Genomic DNA, 19,739 nt, shown 5'->3' with positions numbered 1-19,739 from the left:
GGAGGATTGTTATGCAATGTCCCAAAGTAATTTCAACAGCTGATGTATATTTGTAAATTGGTGCATAGTATTGAGTGGTGTGTAGGTTTAATAAATGTACTCTTACTTTTATAAAGCAAAGTACAGACTGGACAATCAATTATTTAGTGTTATTTTTATTAGTGTTATTTTTGCGCACCTGCAAATGGCGATTACTAGCTCACACCACCTCCCTTGAGTAAGCCTCAGACTGCTACCCTCTGAGAGTCAGGCGCTGCCCTTGGGTGTTTGGTTCCCAGTGAAGGACAAATGTGTCATGTTATTTGTACAGGCCTCACAGATGCTGCCTCGTTTTCCAACACAGTTGCATTCTCAATCACATGTTTTATTTCTTTAAAACTCCAATCACACTCAGGACACCACCGAAAAGGAACACTTTGCTTTGTCAAGTCTCTCAACGGGGCACTCACTGTGGCGAAATTGCAAATGTATTTTGAGCAATAACTGGCCATACCTAACAAGGATCGCAGGATGGTAACATCTTGTTGGGGGCAAGTCGACGACAGTGCTTTCACCTTTTTGGGATCTGGAGTCATTCCCCAATCAGAGAATGTGCCCAAAATGTACATTTGCTCTTGTGACATTCACATTTTCCTGCATTCAACGTGAGACCTGCATCAGCAAGTAATAGGCAAACTTGAGTGAGGGCTTGGTCGTGTTCTTTTTGGGTTCTCCCAAAACCAGTATGTTGTCACTGTAGTTGAAAGCATGTATAACAGGTTGGATTACTCTGTGGAAAATATTTTTATATATGCCAGCAGCCAATGACACTCCAAAATTCAGTCTCTCATATCTGTACAAACCGGCATGAGTGAAAAAAGTGGTAATATTGCTGCATTTCTTTTTTTTTTTTCTTTTTTTTTTTGAAAACCTTTATTTAACATTTGCAATCAAATACAGACAAGGGCCTACAACCCCCAGGGCTGGCCGCTAAGCATTTTAGTACGTTATTACCAGCCAACTTCAAACCCGCCTCCCTGGGGAGCATAGGATCTCCATTCACAAAGCGCATCGGTTGCAAAGGTAGTTCAATGTAGACACAGGATAGGAGGTTTTCATTTTAAAATAATAAGTAGAAAGAGTCAGGTGTCGCACAGTGTCTCGGATCACAAAGGGGGGGCGAGCAAAGAAACAACGTGTCCAAAATAATCTCGCTATAAAATAAGTCAACGGAGTTAAGACATACGACATCAGGATAAACTAGCACATTATTATTTGTCTACTCCATCATTATTGTCCGCCCCAGAGCACCAAAACCTCAGAAAAGTCAAGGTACAGATATAGAAACAAGGATGTAAGAAAGCCGAACCCACTACACTAACCCGGAAAAGGAAAAAGAGGAAAGGACAAGGGAAGAGAAGGAAGAAAAGAGGCCATAGAACAAAAATAAAAACGAACACCCATCCCCACACCCCCCCACCCTGCACCACTGCTGATGACTACGGCCACCCCCCTCGCAGCGTGCCTGTCGCCCAGTAAGCATAACCCGAAATATAGAAGAAGAGAAAGAAAGAAAAGGCAAAGAACCCCACTCGGTGAGGGAAATCGGAGGAGGGCATATTTCTACGGACTCCCGGTCTCCTTCCCCCGTCGTAGCCAGCCCCGCCCCGGACTCCGTTAGGTCAAGAAAACAATCCTGTTAAACCTAGTGCCACAATGAGAGACCCAGATAACAATCTCAACCCTGGCCCCGTCGATCAAATTCACTAAAGTCGTCAATTAAAGAAAGCCCTTTCCACAAATTACTGCAAGAGTCTACAGAACAGGAGTAAACAGATGAGAAAAGAACGGCAGTTCTCAATGTAGATGGTTGGTACCAATGTTGCCCCTCCCTGTCTCCGAAGCCAAGCTTTACCCCATCCGCCATCTTGAAAGACCGACAGGGGAGGGGAGTCGACACGGTCCGAAACAGCAAAAGATAAAAAGTAGAAAGTTCCAGAATGGGGACGACATGTAAATGTTCCAAGGGATACACAATCGGGGGTTCCAACGGCTCCATTGGGTGATCCGGCACAGTACAGTCAGGTAGATCCAATACAATAAGGGCGAGCCCTGCTTCCAGCGCCGGGTCAAAATACGTCTCCGAAACATCTATTAAAATGCAGGCTGGCTGCCGGGGCGCGGTGTCGAGTCAGGATCCGCTCTCAGGCCTGTGAGTCCATCCATCGCAGACAACAAACTGCGAGTCCAGATTTCAAAGGTCCCCTTAAGTGCCATGAGTACCTCCAGCACCGTTCGCAGTGACGGGCCAGTTCGAGCCTGCTCCGCTAGATGCCTTTCTTCCTCCAACATGGTGGTCCCCACAGAGAGGCGCCTTCTCCAGGGCAGAATTAGGCAGAGCAGGAGTAAGCCATGAGGGACTGACGGTTAGCAAGCAGTAATACGCAGCGATGCACCGACCCGGGGGGATCGACGATGCGAATGCCGAACCCCCGGTCAGGGACCCCCGTGACACAGCACCGTGCGTCACTCGTCACCTCACCTACTGTAGGGCACCAGGCAGCTGGTGGTAGCAGACCAATCAAAAGTCCGAGTGTTCCAGAGAGCGGACCCGACCACATTCAGCAGTCCGTTGTTATTCAACTCGGACCCGGCAGAGCCCGCACTCGAGACCCCGGCGTCCCTGCTGGGTTAGGCCTCAAGCGACCATCGACGTAACTCCGCTTCACAGCGGCGGAGAAACTCCGGGATTGCACCACTGGAGAGCAGGTCGGATCACACACACGGATCCGGTGCAGGTAACCAGGATAAGCTACAGGATAATAGATCGAAGGACGGAGGTCAGCGGAGCCGGGAGACTATGCGGCCATCTTGGTTGGTATCGTAGCTCCTCCTGCATTTCTTTTCTAACTTGAGTTGGTGATACCCTTTGTTTAGATCAAGATGGGAAAAGACTTCAGCCCCCTGCAATTGCATGAACATGCCTCCAAAATGGGGACCATGGTGTCTCTCCCTCTCAATGACTCTGTTTGGCTGGTGCATATCAACACGAAAGCACACAGTTCCACTACTGTCCTTTTTTTGTACAATTACAATTGGCGAAACCCATGGCATGGGGCCCTGTGGACGTTCAATGATGTCATGTTTCAAAAGTGTTGCCAACTCTTTCTTTAAATTTAAAGCTTCTTGCAACTGGAAAGCAATTCTACGGTGCCTCAGTACAACCGGACGGATGTCTTCGTTGATATGAAACTGTACTTTCATTTTCTTGAGTGTTTCCCAAACCATGAAACAACAACGGGAATTGGCTTGTAATCTCCGTTTCAGCGCAGTGGTTGTAGTTGAGGGATATTAACCCCCATATCAGCCGCTGTGGCAAAACTGGGCAAACATGCACTAGATGAGGTTCCTTGTAGAACATGAATGGTGGCTCGTACTGACTTGGTTTTGTGCTGCATTTTCATTGTGAACAACCCTTGGCTTTATAGCTGTTTAGAAGCTGCCCAGGTATATAACTTTGTGTCCGAAGAAGTGAGGCTTGGTACAGGTGAGAGACTGTTGAACTTTTCCACTGGCATGATATTAATCGATGACCCACTATCAATGAAGAAGGATACCAGGAGACAGTTCATCTTTAATGTAACTTCGGGACAATGTCAGAAAGTAGTTTGGAGGCTTTGTCTGGTGATTTGTTCTTAAATATCTGCCTAATTCACAGGTAACTAACCCCACAAGTGCATGCTTCTTTTGGTGAACATCATCAGCACGCGCCCATCTTCTTCTCTGGTGCTCGATAGCGACGTAGAGTAGCTTTTGTACGACAAACTTGATGATGGATTTTGGTTTACCTCGGCTTGTCGTACCTGATGTTGCTTTTTTGGTTTTGTGGGCGTGGTGATGGTGCTTCTGACTTTTTCTTATCTTGACACAGCTATAGAGCTGTTTTATTTCCACAACCCTTGCAGGTTTGTCCTAGGGCTGGACATTTGCCTTCATGGGGAAACAAATATCCACACTAGAAGCATAGTTTTATTTTCTTTAACAAAGTCAACTTACGTGCATCTGTTTTGTTCTTATGCTTGCTTTTCATGGCCAACGTTGAGTCAGTTTGCTTTGTTCCATTCTTCTGTGTCTGCAGCTTTTCGTTCAGCCTGTTCCTCTGCTCCCACATCCATCATAATTTTCTCTGGATTAAGTGTCTCTCTCAACATGGGCCTTCTACAAGAGTTTGAAAGGCAACCATCGATAATCCTGAGGATGATGGCTTCTTTATCAGTGAATTCACAAAACTTGCAATGCTTCATAAGTGCATAAAGTCTTTCAACAAACTCATTCATTATTTTACCAGTCTGTTGTCGTGCTTTGTTGAAAATATACCTTTCGCAATCAACATTCGGCTTTGGATTGAAGTTGGCTTCCAGTGCTTCTTTCACCTTTCGGTACAAATTTGTATCAGTCTGTAAAACTTTCTTTAGCACTTCTTTTACTCCATCACTTGCAAGGTTTTTCAAATATTTGATGATTTTCTTATCATCTTCCTCCTCTAATGCAGCTATGAAATCATCAAAGGTTTCAATCAATGCTGTACATCTATATCACCAGTGTTCTGTTTCTAGGACATGTCGAACGGCAGTGGTGTCTTCAAGAACATGGCTGCATTGTATTTCGTCCTTCCTTCTGCCGCCAATATGTGATCACGTGTCGTTTGGATAGTCTTGCTGTGCTGGGCCACTCCGACAGCCTCTGCAAGCACCAGCCGCATGCAGAAGCATGTGTCGCAGTCTGTTTTAATCGCCCTCCACTCTGACTACGCTCTCTGTTTCTTGTATCTTGTTGGAATGTTGGTTATTTTCTCACATTGTCTGAATAGTCTCTCTATGTTTGTAGCACAGCCAATACGCTCAACGGCGGTATTGGCAGGTATTTTGAAATATATTCCTCTCCTGTGCTTCCGATGGTTTCTGGCGCCATGTGTGGGCTGTAGCAGGGCTTTGACTCCACTTGTACCAGTTGCAGACCACTTTGCATCGATTTTGAGCACATATTGCACACATGAGCAGTTTGCTCTATCGTTGCAAACTCTCAGTGGGAGAAGTCTTGTTTTCCACAGGCACAAAATCCCCTACTGGTCGCAAGTTGTAGCATCTACTCCAGCCTTGGAGCATGTAAATAGATTATGCCACACACAGGAGCTGTGGGTGATCATATCTTTATTCTCCAACATCCATTTACACACTGCACATTACGTCATACTTCCCATAACCACACCTTTACACTTCCTCCTCATATCATGTCGTTCCTGTTCAGAGTTCGCCAGAACCACAAGAGTCTTAGTGCGCATAGCATCAGTATGCTACACTTGATGCAGATTTCCACTGTCTGCTTTATTACTTTCTGTGGCAGCATGCAGCAGTGAAAAAGGCTTAATGGATCTGCACAGTCTCCAGCCACTTAAGTAGATTGGTGCCTAAAATCCATGATAAACTTACAACTTCTCAACGATGGCAACCCTTGGCTGTGCCTTGGCACCTGGCAGCAGACTTTGGATTGAATAAAACAGTGTCCCAGTGTCCTTGTTAAGAATGCACCGGTCTGCCCTGGGCCTTACGATTGTCATGAGAGACTCTGTGAGGAGTTCTGAATTGCTCGACAGCCTGTATGTGTGATAATGCAGGACAAGTATGGAAATGCGTTACTCTAACCCTTAATGAGTGATTCTTGGCAGGGCTGATATAAAAAGCAGCGCTTGAAAGGGATGAATGTGTTGCAATAAATGTCTTTCCCTAGACAATTTTGTCCCTGATTTTTCACAGCGAATTTGAATCACTCCTTGTTAATGTTGCCTTTTCTGTTAACTAGTATAGCTATTTTGGGTATTTTGATAATTTTTTCTCTATGCTGTTTTGAAGCAACCTCCTTGTGGATCTTAGGAATCTGGACCTATTATCCTGCTTGGCTCTTTTCTCCCACCTGATGTTAGAGGGAGGGAGTATGGTGGTTTCCTGACTGCCATCAACCCAGTCCACATCATCAATCAACAACTGCACAAACTGCTGAAGGAGCGGATCCTATAAATGAGAGACCAGTCACCTTTCATGTATATGATTCTGTGCATAGTAGCACTGTGGCTATCGGGAGAATGGCACTCAACAACCCTAGAGTGCATACAGTCAGTGACAAGTGGCCTTGATGAGTGATACCAGTCTGAGGTGGCAAAACATTCTCTAAATGCTTTGAGCTCCACTTTAAAAACAGCATGGATGACCTAGCCAAATTAAAAGGAACTTCTCACCATTCGAAATATTGCCGATATAGCACAAATATGGCCTGGCAACTATTTTACATAGTGGGAAAGGTTATAGTTGGTTAAAAGTATCTTATCCCTGATAATCAACTGCCCCTTTAGGACGATATACCAGAACGGTTACAACCTTATTTTTTCAAAACCATAGATTATATTCATATGAATTAACGATATATTGTGGAACAGGAGCCCATATTACCATCGATGCCCAGGCTGCTGGCGCTGTGCGCCTCTTAGTTCCCATTCTGAATAGTTACCAAATAAAGAGACGGGCGCTGGGAGCAGGAATCACAAGAACAGGATTTATTACTCATGAGGAGAGCCTGTCATTTCCGACACGAAACAAGGTGTCATCGGGAGGTGCTCTAACAAGTGAGCTGAGACATCGTCTTTTATACCTTACAAAATACTTGGCATTACAATCACGATATTGTGAAACAAGGAAAAGACATCCCCATAATCCTCGTGTCAATCCTACCCCACATATGTTCACAATAGGGACCCTTGACCTGCTGATAAGAGGGGAGGGTAATCACGCAGCTGAGTGTTCCGCCAATTTTTAGGATGTGTGCGCCTGATCGTAGCCCAGGGGGTGGGGTGGCCAGGATCAATAGTGGGTCCTTTGAAGAGGAGTGACTCCATACAATAAGCAGTAAACAGTATCTCCTGGCTTAGGCGATGACCTCAGACATGTGTGGACAGTCAATCGCGGAGGGAGGGTTTACTAACAGAGGGGTTATTCATGAAAGGAAAGGAGGTGCTGGTCAGGCGCGGCCGTGACTCCCAAGGACAGGGTCTTGCAGAAGAAGAAGGTTTATGACTTGCCCGTGTGAGGGAGAAGGGGAGGGGGGAAGCCAGGGTGTGCACAGGGACAGAGTCGCACAGAGAGAGATCTTATGACCCGTACATGAGAGAGCGGGGGCAGTCAGGTGCAGCTGGGGAGGGCTATGTCAGCTGAGGCAAAGGATGCCTCTTCAAGAGAAAATGGGGGGTTTGCGTGGGTCAAGCAGAAGGGTTGCCTTTCAGGGCAGGGTCGCGCAGAGGGAGAGGGTTTCATGGTCTATGCATGTGAGAGAGGGGGGGGTTTCAAATACGCGCAGAAGGGAAGCCGGTGATTCTAATGAGCGGGAAAAAAGGCCAGGGTGCCTAGAATGGCTGTTATGTACATATGGGTACGGGCTTTTACTGGCGGAGTGATGCGGTCAATATTTTATGGTATTCATGGTGCTTACAGGGAGAGGAGTGGGAAAAGGGAAATGAACGTCGCTTATGTACATCAATTTTTCTAATTTTCCACAGTCGCCCCTTTTTACATAACAGAGTTCATTTTTGTAATTGATGGGGGTACATATAAACAGGCGCGGTTGAAGAATTAGCATTTGTCAATACTAACATTTGGCATATAATCATGGACAGTTGATGTGATGGGCAGAATGCAGCACATAGGAAATTGCATTTGTCGAGTTCCTAACATTCAAACGCACTACACAGCATAAATGTTTCTGACTTAAAAATGTGACCAATGAACATTTTGACCAAGTAGTTGAGGGCGGAATTCAGTTCAATACGCAAGATCTCTTCGTCACAGTGTCTTTTTAGCAGTGAGCCATCACTGGTAGGCTCTAGTCCGTGTCCTTCAGTTGGCGCTGTTGAGCACCGGCGGTGGAGCTATAGGTCCAGCTCGTATTTAACCTCTCGCGTTGCAAGGTGCGGTCTGTCCTCTGCTGTTAGACCACAGTCCTGTTCCCTAACCAATCCCTTTAGTGGCGCCTTATGCTCGGCACCTATATTTCCGTGGCAACACCCTATTCCCACCTGAATGCTGTTCTTCCTTTTGGCAAGAAGTCACATGGAAAAGAGGGTGTGTTGTTCAAATAGTCGATAGGAGAGAGGGCGGAGTGGGGTCAGATTTCCTGGGACACACGAATGGGACCAAGGGAGCAAAGGATAACAAGCAGGCAGGCCCATCAATCGGACTTGAAAAGGGGGACGGAGGCTTCAGGCACACGTGGGTTAGCAGACTGAGGGCTTCGGGGCAGCCCGTCAAGTTTCATTTTCCACGTTTGGATTTGTTGTCTCGTCCCGTATCTTGTTGCTCTGCAGCTCCACCTTTGGTCGAGGTCATATGTGTCTCAAGATCTGTAGCCAGGCTGTACGTCACGTCCGACCCTTCTCCTCCGGTGATCGTAAATCTTTGAATAGGTACAAAACAAGCTTTAGAGAACTGGTCAGGAGAAGACATTTATGCATGTGAATTCTTCCCTCAATCCTACGCACTTGGGAGATACGCTCATCGGTCACAGTCAGAGGTTCATTACCAAGCAGTGCACATGTCAGCATTCCTACTGAGTTCATGCCATGTTTTATTCATCGTCTATTCATGTCACATATGGAGAAAAGTCAGACTCTTATCAACTGTGCATTTCATCAAACTCAACATTTCGGAACCTCCAGGGAGACTCGTCTTTCTAACCTGAGCCTTAACAGTCTAACATTTCCCTTCAAGGCTGGCTAACCTTTTCAAACAGGGCGGGGGCGCTATCATCGAGAGTCAGGGTAAAACAGGTTTTTCTCGAGGGACGACAGTTACTCATGGTCATCATGTCTATATCCGGGACAGCAGCTGGGGTCAATCAAGTGGGGCGGGGATGCTTCGGGCATTCGCGCTTGGGTGCAAAGGGGTGGGGCAATCTGGGCATTGGGGGTCAATCTTGACGTTGGCGTTCGTCTCTGATGAACTAAAAAATAAGGTGCCATTGACATACAGTTCCCCTGTAAAAGGCCAGATTGGGGGACTTTAGTCGTCTTACCTGTCCTTTCCTTCTCAGCCAATTCGAGTTCATTCATTTTGCAGAAAGGAGAGGTAGTAATATGGCGAGATACGATCATTTTAGTTTCGGTCAATTTCGCTGAACACCTTCGCGTTCAATAAGTATCCAATCAGACTGGTGCCGGTGGGGCACAATTTTACCACAAAAAGGAAGAGGAAATAGGGAGACTCTCATAGAGAGTGAGAGTCGTCCGCAATCTAAACGAGCCATTCGGTACACGTATGACATGTAGAGAGAGAGAGAGAGAGGGAGAGAGAGAGAGAGAGAGAGATAGATAAGGGGGGGGGGGAGAGAGAGAGAGAGAGAGAGAGACGTGTACGAAAATAGGTCATTTAGTGCGCTCACAACACAGAACAGCAGGGGGTCAGGTAACGGAGAGACGCAAACAGAGGGAGGACATAAATCCCTACAGTACACACACACAAACTCAGACGAAGGAAGACAGTACATGTATTACATATATAAGACATTCACGACAAAACGTAAAACTAATATTGGCCAGAAAGATCTATCTTTACATCCTGCGTATCTTTAATATCCTATTTACCTACGTGCTTAGCTCTTTTTACCTTTCCCTCCTTTTCCCTCTCGCTTGCTATCTTTGCGAACGTTCTCAATTGCCAATACTTACGCCTCGGTCAGCCGGTCAGAAATTAACCTGGTGGGGCTATTTACCCACCGTTGGATCTTAAACCATTTTTCAGTTTCTTCCTTTGGTAGGAAGTTCTCCAGGCTGAGGCAACGGCGGGTATGGATCGGGAGAACAGTCGGACAGCTTGGTTATATCTATAAGAGTGTGAGAAGGAGGCGGTACATTTTGAACATCAGCAACATTCCTAACTTCCCAGACGGGTGGTGCCTTGGTAATCCTTACCCTGGCACTCTTCTTTGTCCTTTCCCTATCTAGTCAAACGTCTAGTTACATTATTTAACATGCTATTTCGAGTGAATTTTCGTCATACAGTACCCGTCAAGTTTCTATGTCAGTCCATCCTCCCAGTCGCTACATTCTAAGGAGGAACAGTCATGTCTAAGTCTACGTCTTTTTTTTTTAAAAAACTCATCAACATAAGGCCTATGCTCATATTCCCTCCTTCCCTTTTCGTCGGTTGTTTGATCATCGCTCTTCCACACTTCAGTCGTCGTTCCGACGCGACCTGCAGAAGGGAGGAGAAAGAAGGGGGTGGGGGCAGCATTCAAACCACATCAGCATGCAGTAGTCCGAAAATGTTTTTACTTACCACATACTCGACCTATCTCAATGTAGTGCATTTCTCTACCATCTCGGCGTTTAAGCCCAGTGGGACCAGTAGTGTCAGATAGATAATCATTGACGATCTGCGTATCTACATGAGTCACTTGGTCGCGACCCCTTTAGGTTGCGTGCAAGGGTGGCGGTCAGGTGGCATTTCTGTGGTGTCGTTTAAGGGCGTCTAAAACACTTTTCCGGCTGCCTGTGACACATAATGTAGCTGCTAAATATCGGGCCCTTTTTAACCTTCAGCCTTAATCATACTTATTCTTCGCTCACAGTAGTAATACATTCAAAACTCATTAATGCAACCGCTACAATTATACTTTCTTTTTCAAAATACCTTTAATAAAAAGTGTTGATGTACAAATACGGGCCTACAACCCAGTGGACCGGCCACGGAGCAGACTGGAACTGTACATAAGAGGAACGAAGTTGGTGGCCGTTCATTGCATAAAGTGCAGCAGTGCAATAAAATCGTATCGAACTTTCCTACAGGGCAAGCATGATGCATGTCAAGAATTCAGTTTTTCAATTAATTCATTAATTCATTATCCAAATGCTCACTCAGTGCCTACATTACACCAATTCATTGCTCCCAATCATAATTAGTACCCACCCTAAATCAGTTCATTGTCCCAACACATGATCAATATCTGTCTTACATTGCTTTCTTCTCTAAGCGCATAATCACTATCCATCTTATCGACTTTCATTGTCCAGAAAGTGCATACATATCTCGGAGCATCAAGATTTGAGCAATCCGGGTGAACAGGGAGTTTGAAAGTTTCGTTTCGTGTATCTGCGCCATTTTGGGCGAGGTCAGGCAGGTTCCAGTATAGTCAGAATGTCTCCAATGACTCGTGGTTGGACCAGAACCTCTTTTGGCAGTTCAAAAAGTTTTCGTAATGGGGTGGCAGACTAACAATATGAATCATCAGTCAAAAAGTGGGGAGGGAGGCAACAATCTTTTCCTACCGGGTCATTCTGGTGTTCCACCGGAACTGAACAAATCTGTATCTTTGCAGGATTTTAGTCATTTCCAAACTGAGGCTGGCGCCGGCAGGAGTGCGCCGATGTCGCGACTCCCAGTGAGGGGGACGGGGGCGCCCATGCGGAGGGGTCGGGGGGGCCCCCCGGCTCTCATAGAATCTTCAAAGTTGAGGAGAGAAGGCATGGGGCGTGTGCCCGTCCCGGGCGAAAGACCGCTTTTCGATGTGGACCCTCTTTAAGCAAGAGCGTTGGGGTGTCGCTGGAAGCCTCCACCTGGAGGGAGGTGGGGGAGGGTCGTTCGCGCCGCCTCCCCCTTCCAGCGACCCCGCGCCGTTCTTCGGCTCCAGCGCTTCGGTATTGGCCGTGCCAGCTATTGAAGATGGGGGGGGTCGGTGGCTGAGGCAAGACATCCCCCCCTTTTTTGACATGTGGCGGAACTACCTGAAACTCTCAGGCGTGGTCATGTGGCGGGACTACCTGAAACACTCAGGCGTAGTCATGTGGCGGGACTACCTGCAACTCTCAGGGTTGTCCGACCTCGCCTTGGCTCCGGTCCTCGTCGATGGCCAGATCAGGCAAGAGAGGGGGTGGGGGGTGGTCGGTGGCTGAGGCAAGACAGCTCCCCCCCCCTGTGGCCTGCAGGGCAGCAAAAGAGAGGAAAGGGAGAGACCTCCACGATTCCTCGGGCCGTCCACCCTACAGCCTCCCCCTCCGACTGCGGCCAGCCGAGCCCTGCACGCATCGAGGCCTCGCCTTCCGGATGGGCGTAACCGCGGACCTGTTGCACTTGGGGAGCTTCCGGAATGGGGGTAGGTATAGGCTGATTTGTATCTATTCCATGTTACCGTTATTGGGCGTGGCGGGTGGTGGGATAGACATGTTTGGAGCAGTGAGGGGCGGTGAAGCCTAATCTACCTCGTGTCTGCCTTGGTGTCAAGCTTGTCTTCCCTCGCCATTTTTATGTTTCTTATTGCAGGTTATTTCTAACGTTTCTTATTTTATTTTTAGCGAAGTTGATAACTCATCAGTGGCCTACTGATTTCGCTCAACTCTTTTCCTTGTATTTTTATGCCATAACCTTTTATAAGCTATAGCGACTAGTCCACACTTAATGAACATGTCCTTATTAGGTGTGCCCTCCAGTGGAGCTGGATGGTTCATCTCTAATAAGCGGTCCGGGCTAAACAGGCTACCAATCAGTGGGGAGAAGATAGGCATGACGGATTACAACGGGGACAAAAGTCTGCACTACCTATCTTATCACGGCGGGCAAAGACTAGACAGAATATTTCTATTCTCCGTTGTTTGCAGGCGGTGAATACCTCAAAAGAACCAATACCGAACACTTAATGTACGGTCAATCAAACAATCAGTGGGGAGAATAAGTAGGTACGACGTGTTAAAGGTTTGCGTTACCTACCTTTTCGCTACCTACAAAGAGAGACCTTGTTCTTCCCTGTTTGTAGACAGAGAATCTCCAGACAATAATCCACGAACAACAGTTCGGGAAACAGTGGGGGAGGAAGATAGGCACGACGGATTACAACGGGGACAAAAGTCTGCGTTACCTATCCTTCACTGCTTGCAAAGGGAGAGCCTGTTGTTTCTCCGTTTGCAGACGGTGAATCTCCAGAGGTACCAACAAAAGAGTAATACTAGTATTATCCAAATCAAACAATCATTTCACAATTTGTCGCATTTACGCAACCTTACCCGGACCGGACCGTGTGGGCAGTTCTTCGCCTTTCTCCTTCCAGCGCCCGATCGTTCTCTTACTCCATGATTTTACCGCAGCAGTCCTGTGGGATTCCAGTCAGGACAGTAGGTCACTCGAGAGAGGTCCGTTCAGAATCGGTGAAGTTCATTCAATCGGCAGCCGGACGAAGGCCCTCTCAAGGCAGGTATACTCCGATCATTTAGATGTTCACCTCATCGTCTGGATCTCTCTTACTGGACCTTATGTCACTGATGGACCCCGCGTTGGGACGCCAATTGTGGAACAGGAGCCCATATTACCATCGATGCCCAGGCTGCTGGCGCTGTGCGCCTCTTAGTTCCCATTCTGAATAGTTACCAAATAAAGAGACGGGCGCTGGGAGCAGGAATCACAAGAACAGGATTTATTACTCATGAGGAGAGCCTGTCATTTCCGACACGAAACAAGGTGTCATCGGGAGGTGCTCTAACAAGTGAGCTGAGACATCGTCTTTTATACCTTACAAAATACTTGGCATTACAATCACGATATTGTGAAACAAGGAAAAGACATCCCCATAATCCTCGTGTCAATCCTACCCCACATATGTTCACAATAGGGACCCTTGACCTGCTGATAAGAGGGGAGGGTAATCACGCAGCTGAGTGTTCCGCCAATTTTTAGGATGTGTGCGCCTGATCGTAGCCCAGGGGGTGGGGTGGCCAGGATCAATAGTGGGTCCTTTGAAGAGGAGTGACTCCATACAATAAGCAGTAAACAGTATCTCCTGGCTTAGGCGATGACCTCAGACATGTGTGGACAGTCAATCGCGGAGGGAGGGTTTACTAACAGAGGGGTTATTCATGAAAGGAAAGGAGGTGCTGGTCAGGCGCGGCCGTGACTCCCAAGGACAGGGTCTTGCAGAAGAAGAAGGTTTATGACTTGCCCGTGTGAGGGAGAAGGGGAGGGGGGAAGCCAGTGTGTGCACAGGGACAGAGTCGCACAGAGAGAGATCTTATGACCCGTACATGAGAGAGCGGGGGCAGTCAGGTGCAGCTGGGGAGGGCTATGTCAGCTGAGGCAAAGGATGCCTCTTCAAGAGGAAATGGGGGGTTTGCGTGGGTCAAGCAGAAGGGTTGCCTTTCAGGGCAGGGTCGCGCAGAGGGAGAGGGTTTCATGGTCTATGCATGTGAGAGAGGGGGGGGTTTCAAATACGCGCAGAAGGGAAGCCGGTGATTCTAATGAGCGGGAAAAAAGGCCAGGGTGCCTAGAATGGCTGTTATGTACATATGGGTACGGGCTTTTACTGGCGGAGTGATGCGGTCAATATTTTATGGTATTCATGGTGCTTACAGGGAGAGGAGTGGGAAAAGGGAAATGAACGTCGCTTATGTACATCAATTTTTCTAATTTTCCACAATGCTGTAAACTGCTGTAACAAAGTTTACAATATTAGCAAAGATCGGGGGGACCTAGGCAGGTTTTTATGCCTACCATACATTTATTGATGTTTTACAGACCCGAATTGCTAACCATACTATCTCCAAGTCATATCTTAAGACAAACAAATATAGCAGAGACAGCAGAGATGCTAAGGGCATTATGGCATAGGTCAATTAGATTATCTAATACAACAGTTCTCCCTATGTAGAGCAATAGAAAGATACACTTCGATAGTTGAGAATTTGGCAATGAAGAGGGATACTGGTATTAATGGCAAAAATGTTTACTAATGCTCAACATGATTATTATGGAAATCAATTGATGTGGATAGATGGTCCACACAAGAGCTTTTCTAAGTTTCTCAAAAACTCACCTTTGCTTCAGACCAAAATATTCCCTCTGAAATGCAATCTCATTAATGTTGGGATTTTAATTCATTTGAACTGGTACCCCTCAATAGGTATTCAATGTATTGTAGCAGAGTTAAACCCAACTGACTCTAAGGAAAAGCTCTTCCCAGCATCATTTCGAAAGCAAAATATCTATTTACTGCCAGAGTGTCTGACAAAGTTGTTCAGTGAATTTTTACAGAGAAGTACTTATTCTCACTTATTAAAAAAAGGCTATTGTGGTTCCAATGATGAAAAGCTCACACTAGATTAAAAAATATATGCAGAGTATAACCCTATATGAACACTTGCGTTTTTAGCTACATCACAGAGACTTTTGTAGGAACATCGGAAGATTGCTGTTTCAGTTGCATCTTCTAATCCGCAACCACGTAAAATCTCAACAATGTTTTAAACCTGTCTCTTATGTGTATTCTTTGTAGTTGTCAGCGCTTGTTTATTTGAATGTTTATTTGAATGACAGAAACCAATTTGGATTAACCCGTTACTGCATATATTCTAGTTTCTACATTCTTAAGATTTTTTTTCTTCACTAGCATGTGCAGACCAACATGTGTATATCAACATGGGGGAAAAGGAAGATGATACACAACTCTTCTATAGCAGACTAATATGAAATCTATGCGGGAGTGGTTTGCAGGTGTAGCCATTATCTCCATTTTCCAGTTTAGAATAATGTAGGCGTGCTTGATATATACTTCAAAACTGTAATTTTGCTCAAACTGCTTGTTTAGTCCTGGATCATATAAGGACATATACAAGATCACTAGAACCTTATAAGGTCCTATAAAATAAATGTGCCTGACAATATATGGATCATCAGATATGATTGTATGCATTTTTTCTGTTTCTCTGTTTCTACTTTATAAATAAAATGCTTTCAATTAAAAAAAAATAACCTAAACAAGAGGAAATGTTTCATATATTCCCAGATAAAAATATTTAGGCACACTACAAGTTGCCAAATCAGTCTCCTTTCAGTATGTCTTATTTGGTTTATTTCTAGGTTATAAGAGACATTGTCAGTGTTTCTGAAACAAATTTGTTCAGCCCTAACCCACCCTCTCTTGCCAAATACCATGCACTGCGTTGCATGATTCAGGATGTAAATACTAACAGTGACGAGTTTCTCCAGGTGAAAGAACAGGTGTTGCAGAACAATCACAGGTAAGAACAAATGCTTTGAGTACACTTTCGCTCCTTATGGAATTAATATATCTTCTACCTTTACAACTACCACTAGCCCTGCTGCTAGAAGGTAAGCTAAATTTAGTTGCTGTCTGTCTTCTTTAAAACCCCTTATCTACTGCTGTACTGTTTATTTCATATGTATTCTTAGGCACCCGACCATGCCATAAATGCTTGAGTGCCCCTTGCATCGGTTCTCATTTCTGTTTTTTATGGGGACCCTAGATCACTGCGTTCATGTAATTTCACATACATACTAATAATATCCATTAGTACTGTTAATTCAGATATCATCCTTTCAAACATGTTGTGGATAGATACAAACACTGTTCGGTCGCATTTTGACATTTCCCTATGGGAGCATGTATTACGGATGTAAATTCGCCATAGTACATTCTCCCACTGGAAAATGGGAGGGGGTGTTGATCCCGTGGCAGGCACCTCAAGGTGCCTGCCACTGGATGCAGGGATTAACAGGGGGGCACCATAGGGGCCCACTCAGCCCCCACCGGAGGCCGCAGAGGCAAGCGGGCCCTGCTAGGGGCCCTTCAACAAGCTTTCCGACAGGGTTTCCATGTCAGAAAGAACACCCTTTGGGATTACGGCCCGGCCTCAGGCGCCCGTCGTGAGCCTGACGGAATGACTGGCCAGTTTAGTTTTCGACTGCCAGCATTGTAATGCAGCAGTTGGAAAGTAGACCGAGATGCAGCCCGGAAAGGCTCCAACCGATGGTCATTCCCTTTCCGGGCTGCATCCTAATCGCCCCCTTTATGTTCTATTTAGATGATATTTATCCAATGCACTAATTATTACACAACACCATTCCACAGAGTGGATACCATAAGACAAGCTTGGACCTGTGATGAGAATATGTTCAGTGCCCATTAGATTCCCCATGTTAGACTAATGTTCTGATGTGTTACCTTTGCCTCAAATTGTAAAGCTGTCTGATATCCTTCGGGATCAAGTTCGCGCTATATAAAACTTTATAAATAAATAAATAAATGTTGCCAAAGACTCCCAGTTTAATGGATCATGAATATTCTTGAAGAATCGATAAAAACAGATTCATCGTGGTTATTAATGTAACATTATCAACATCTATGCTATATGACATTTTCCTTTCAACACTTTTTTCCCAGTGGTAGTCAGGTAACAGTTTTGAACATTTATCGAGTTGGACGGATGAATGAAGCAGCAGAATTTGAGAGCAGTCTTGGTAACATACAGTTGCTGCTGCATGCTTCTGCTGCCTGTAACTATGTTGGAATTCTCTCAAGGTAAGACAATAAATAAAAGGTATTTATTTGTTGTTTGTTAACTGAGCACATTTCTAATTGATACCTTTGAGGTGCAGTTAATAATAAAACTGTACATTCCCAATTTTTTTGCGTAGGAAAATGTGATTATTTATAACAAGGACTTTATGTATTGGTTTTGCATAGGATGTGATCATCTTCTCAGTTGATTACTTAATTACTTGATTGATAAATAGTCAAGAGTACATCTTTGTGCGAACTGAATGTATTGAACGAAGGCTACATGCGCGATGGATTCCCTACTTGTATTTCCCTACTGCTGGTCATCATCAAAAATGACACCAGATCAGATTTCAGTGACTTGTCACAGTAGAGAACAGACCAGTTTCGGAGCAACAACAGAAATCCAAAGACAGCAAAGTAATGCGAGACAGATCTTCCAGGAGAACATGACACTGGAAAGAACTAAAACGACAGTTGTCCTAAGTGATTGCAAAACCACATACTTAATAATAGGCTGCTGGCCCGTATACCAAATCAAAATGTTATGGATTGGAGAGGTCTGTGGGTCCTAAGGTGAGTCCCCAAACGGCCCTCCTATGTGTGAATCTCTTGTACATTCTTTAAGTAAACTGGTATTCACTGAAATTTTCAACAATGCTACTGATTATCTAGACAAGTCATGCTAAGACAAGTCCAGAATGTAATGCAATGATTAATTTGCAGGGAAGGGTGGCAGTTCTTCCACCTGTGAATCAACAGATCGGATTGGAGGATGCTTTCTGGTTGCTCTTGACTTGCAGAGGAAACCCTACACACTTCTAAATTTGTATGCTCCTCTTTGCAGGATGAGTCTTTTTGGACACTCTTATTCTGAGAGATATTGCCTGAAGAAAATTGTCTGTGGTATTAGGGTATGATTTCAACATAATATGGGGCCCTGAACTGGATGGTTTGCTCCACTACATGCAGGAGTGAGCAATATCCTGACAACTAAAAGGGAGATATTTTCCCACCTGCTCCTTTTTACCAACACCCAGAGGACCACCCTTACCTCCTGGCCCACCATCACCACTCAAGATACTGCAAGGACTATGCAGGCCATACCCTCTGGAGCTCACTCAGACCTCTGCCCTCATCAACCCTTCCTCAAATGACTGGACCTCATAAGCGCAGCCCTCACACCAATCCTGAATGACTCAGTCATCACAGACACCCAGTTAGCTTTAAACACGCCACAGTACTTGCCTTCCTCAAGAAACACTCAGCAGACCTTAAGACTCTAGCCAATTACAGGCCTCTCTCCCCGCAACCCTACTTGATAAAAGTCTTGGAAAAGGTGATAAACAAACACCTAGCTACCCACCTCACTGACAACCACCTCCTCGGCACCACTCAATCCAGATTTAGGCCCAACCACTGTACAGAAACCTCCCTCATCGCTGCCACGGAAGACATCAGGATGATCAACTCAGAAGTGGCACCGCAGCCCTTATCCTACTGAATCTTTCCGTAGCCTTCAACACCATCTCCAAACCCATGCTTATCCAACAACTGCACGATGCTGGCATCCAAGGTCCTGCACTTCAATTGATTTGCTTCTTCCCGACAAGCTGCACCCAGTTAGTCAGCCGATCACCTTCACCTCGGACGTCGTCAGCGTCATCTGCAGAGTTCCAAAGGCATCTTCCCTCAGTCCCACTCTGTTCAATGTCTACATGACCCCACTCACCAGCATAATCCATGGCCATGGAATCAACATCATATCCTATGGTGACGACAGCCAGCTCATACTCTCTCACTCCGACAAGACATCAAACATCCAGACAAGTTTCTCGCCTGCAGGACAGAAGTCGCCAGATGAATGAAAACCAACTGCCTTAAGCTCAACCACGCAAAGATCCTCGGACTAGTAATCAAGAGCCAACTAACCATGACCGACCAAGTGAACACAATTTGTCTCCTGCTTCCATCCCTTCAAGAAGCTCCAGCTCTTCAAATGGCTCCACACTAACACTCACAGAAGCATCATCCAAGTCCTTATCAGCAATCTGGACTACAGCAACACACGCTATGCTGGAATCAATGCTCAACTGACCGGAAGGCTCCAACCCATACAAAATTCAGCAGTCAGGCTATCCCTCAACCCAGCATTCACATCACCCTGTACCTGGAAGAGATCCACTGGCTACCTACTATCCACGAACAAGCACTCTTCAAACTCCTCCAGCATACGCACAAAGCCTTTCACAACATTGACTCCATGTACCTCAACAATGGCATAAACTTCCTCAAACCTACTAGACCGCTGTGCTTAGCTGTACTCCTTCTTGCACCCCCCCCCGCATACACAGAACCAGTTGTGGGGGTCGTGCCTTCTCCCT

At 45.8% G+C, this 19,739-nt stretch overlaps 1 protein-coding gene across 3 annotated transcripts in view; it reads left to right on the top strand.

Annotated features, from left to right (window-relative positions):
* PARP4 (poly(ADP-ribose) polymerase family member 4) overlaps positions 1 to 19,739 on the top strand; it is a 1,988,214-nt gene that overhangs the window by 324,133 nt on the left and 1,644,342 nt on the right. For all 3 annotated transcript variants that reach the window (XM_086935217.1, XM_086935220.1, XM_086935219.1), the window contains exons 11-12: positions 15,915 to 16,075; positions 17,239 to 17,376. In XM_086935217.1, coding sequence (XP_086791343.1) covers positions 15,915 to 16,075; positions 17,239 to 17,376 — 299 coding nt within the window. The remainder of the gene's footprint in view (positions 1 to 15,914; positions 16,076 to 17,238; positions 17,377 to 19,739) is intronic.

This window comes from Lissotriton vulgaris, chromosome 8, assembly GCF_964263255.1.
Source record: "Lissotriton vulgaris chromosome 8, aLisVul1.2, whole genome shotgun sequence".
Taxonomy (NCBI): Eukaryota; Metazoa; Chordata; class Amphibia; order Caudata; family Salamandridae; genus Lissotriton; species Lissotriton vulgaris.
Note: the sequence above shows the minus strand (reverse complement) of the source record. Positions and strands in the feature narration are given on the sequence as shown.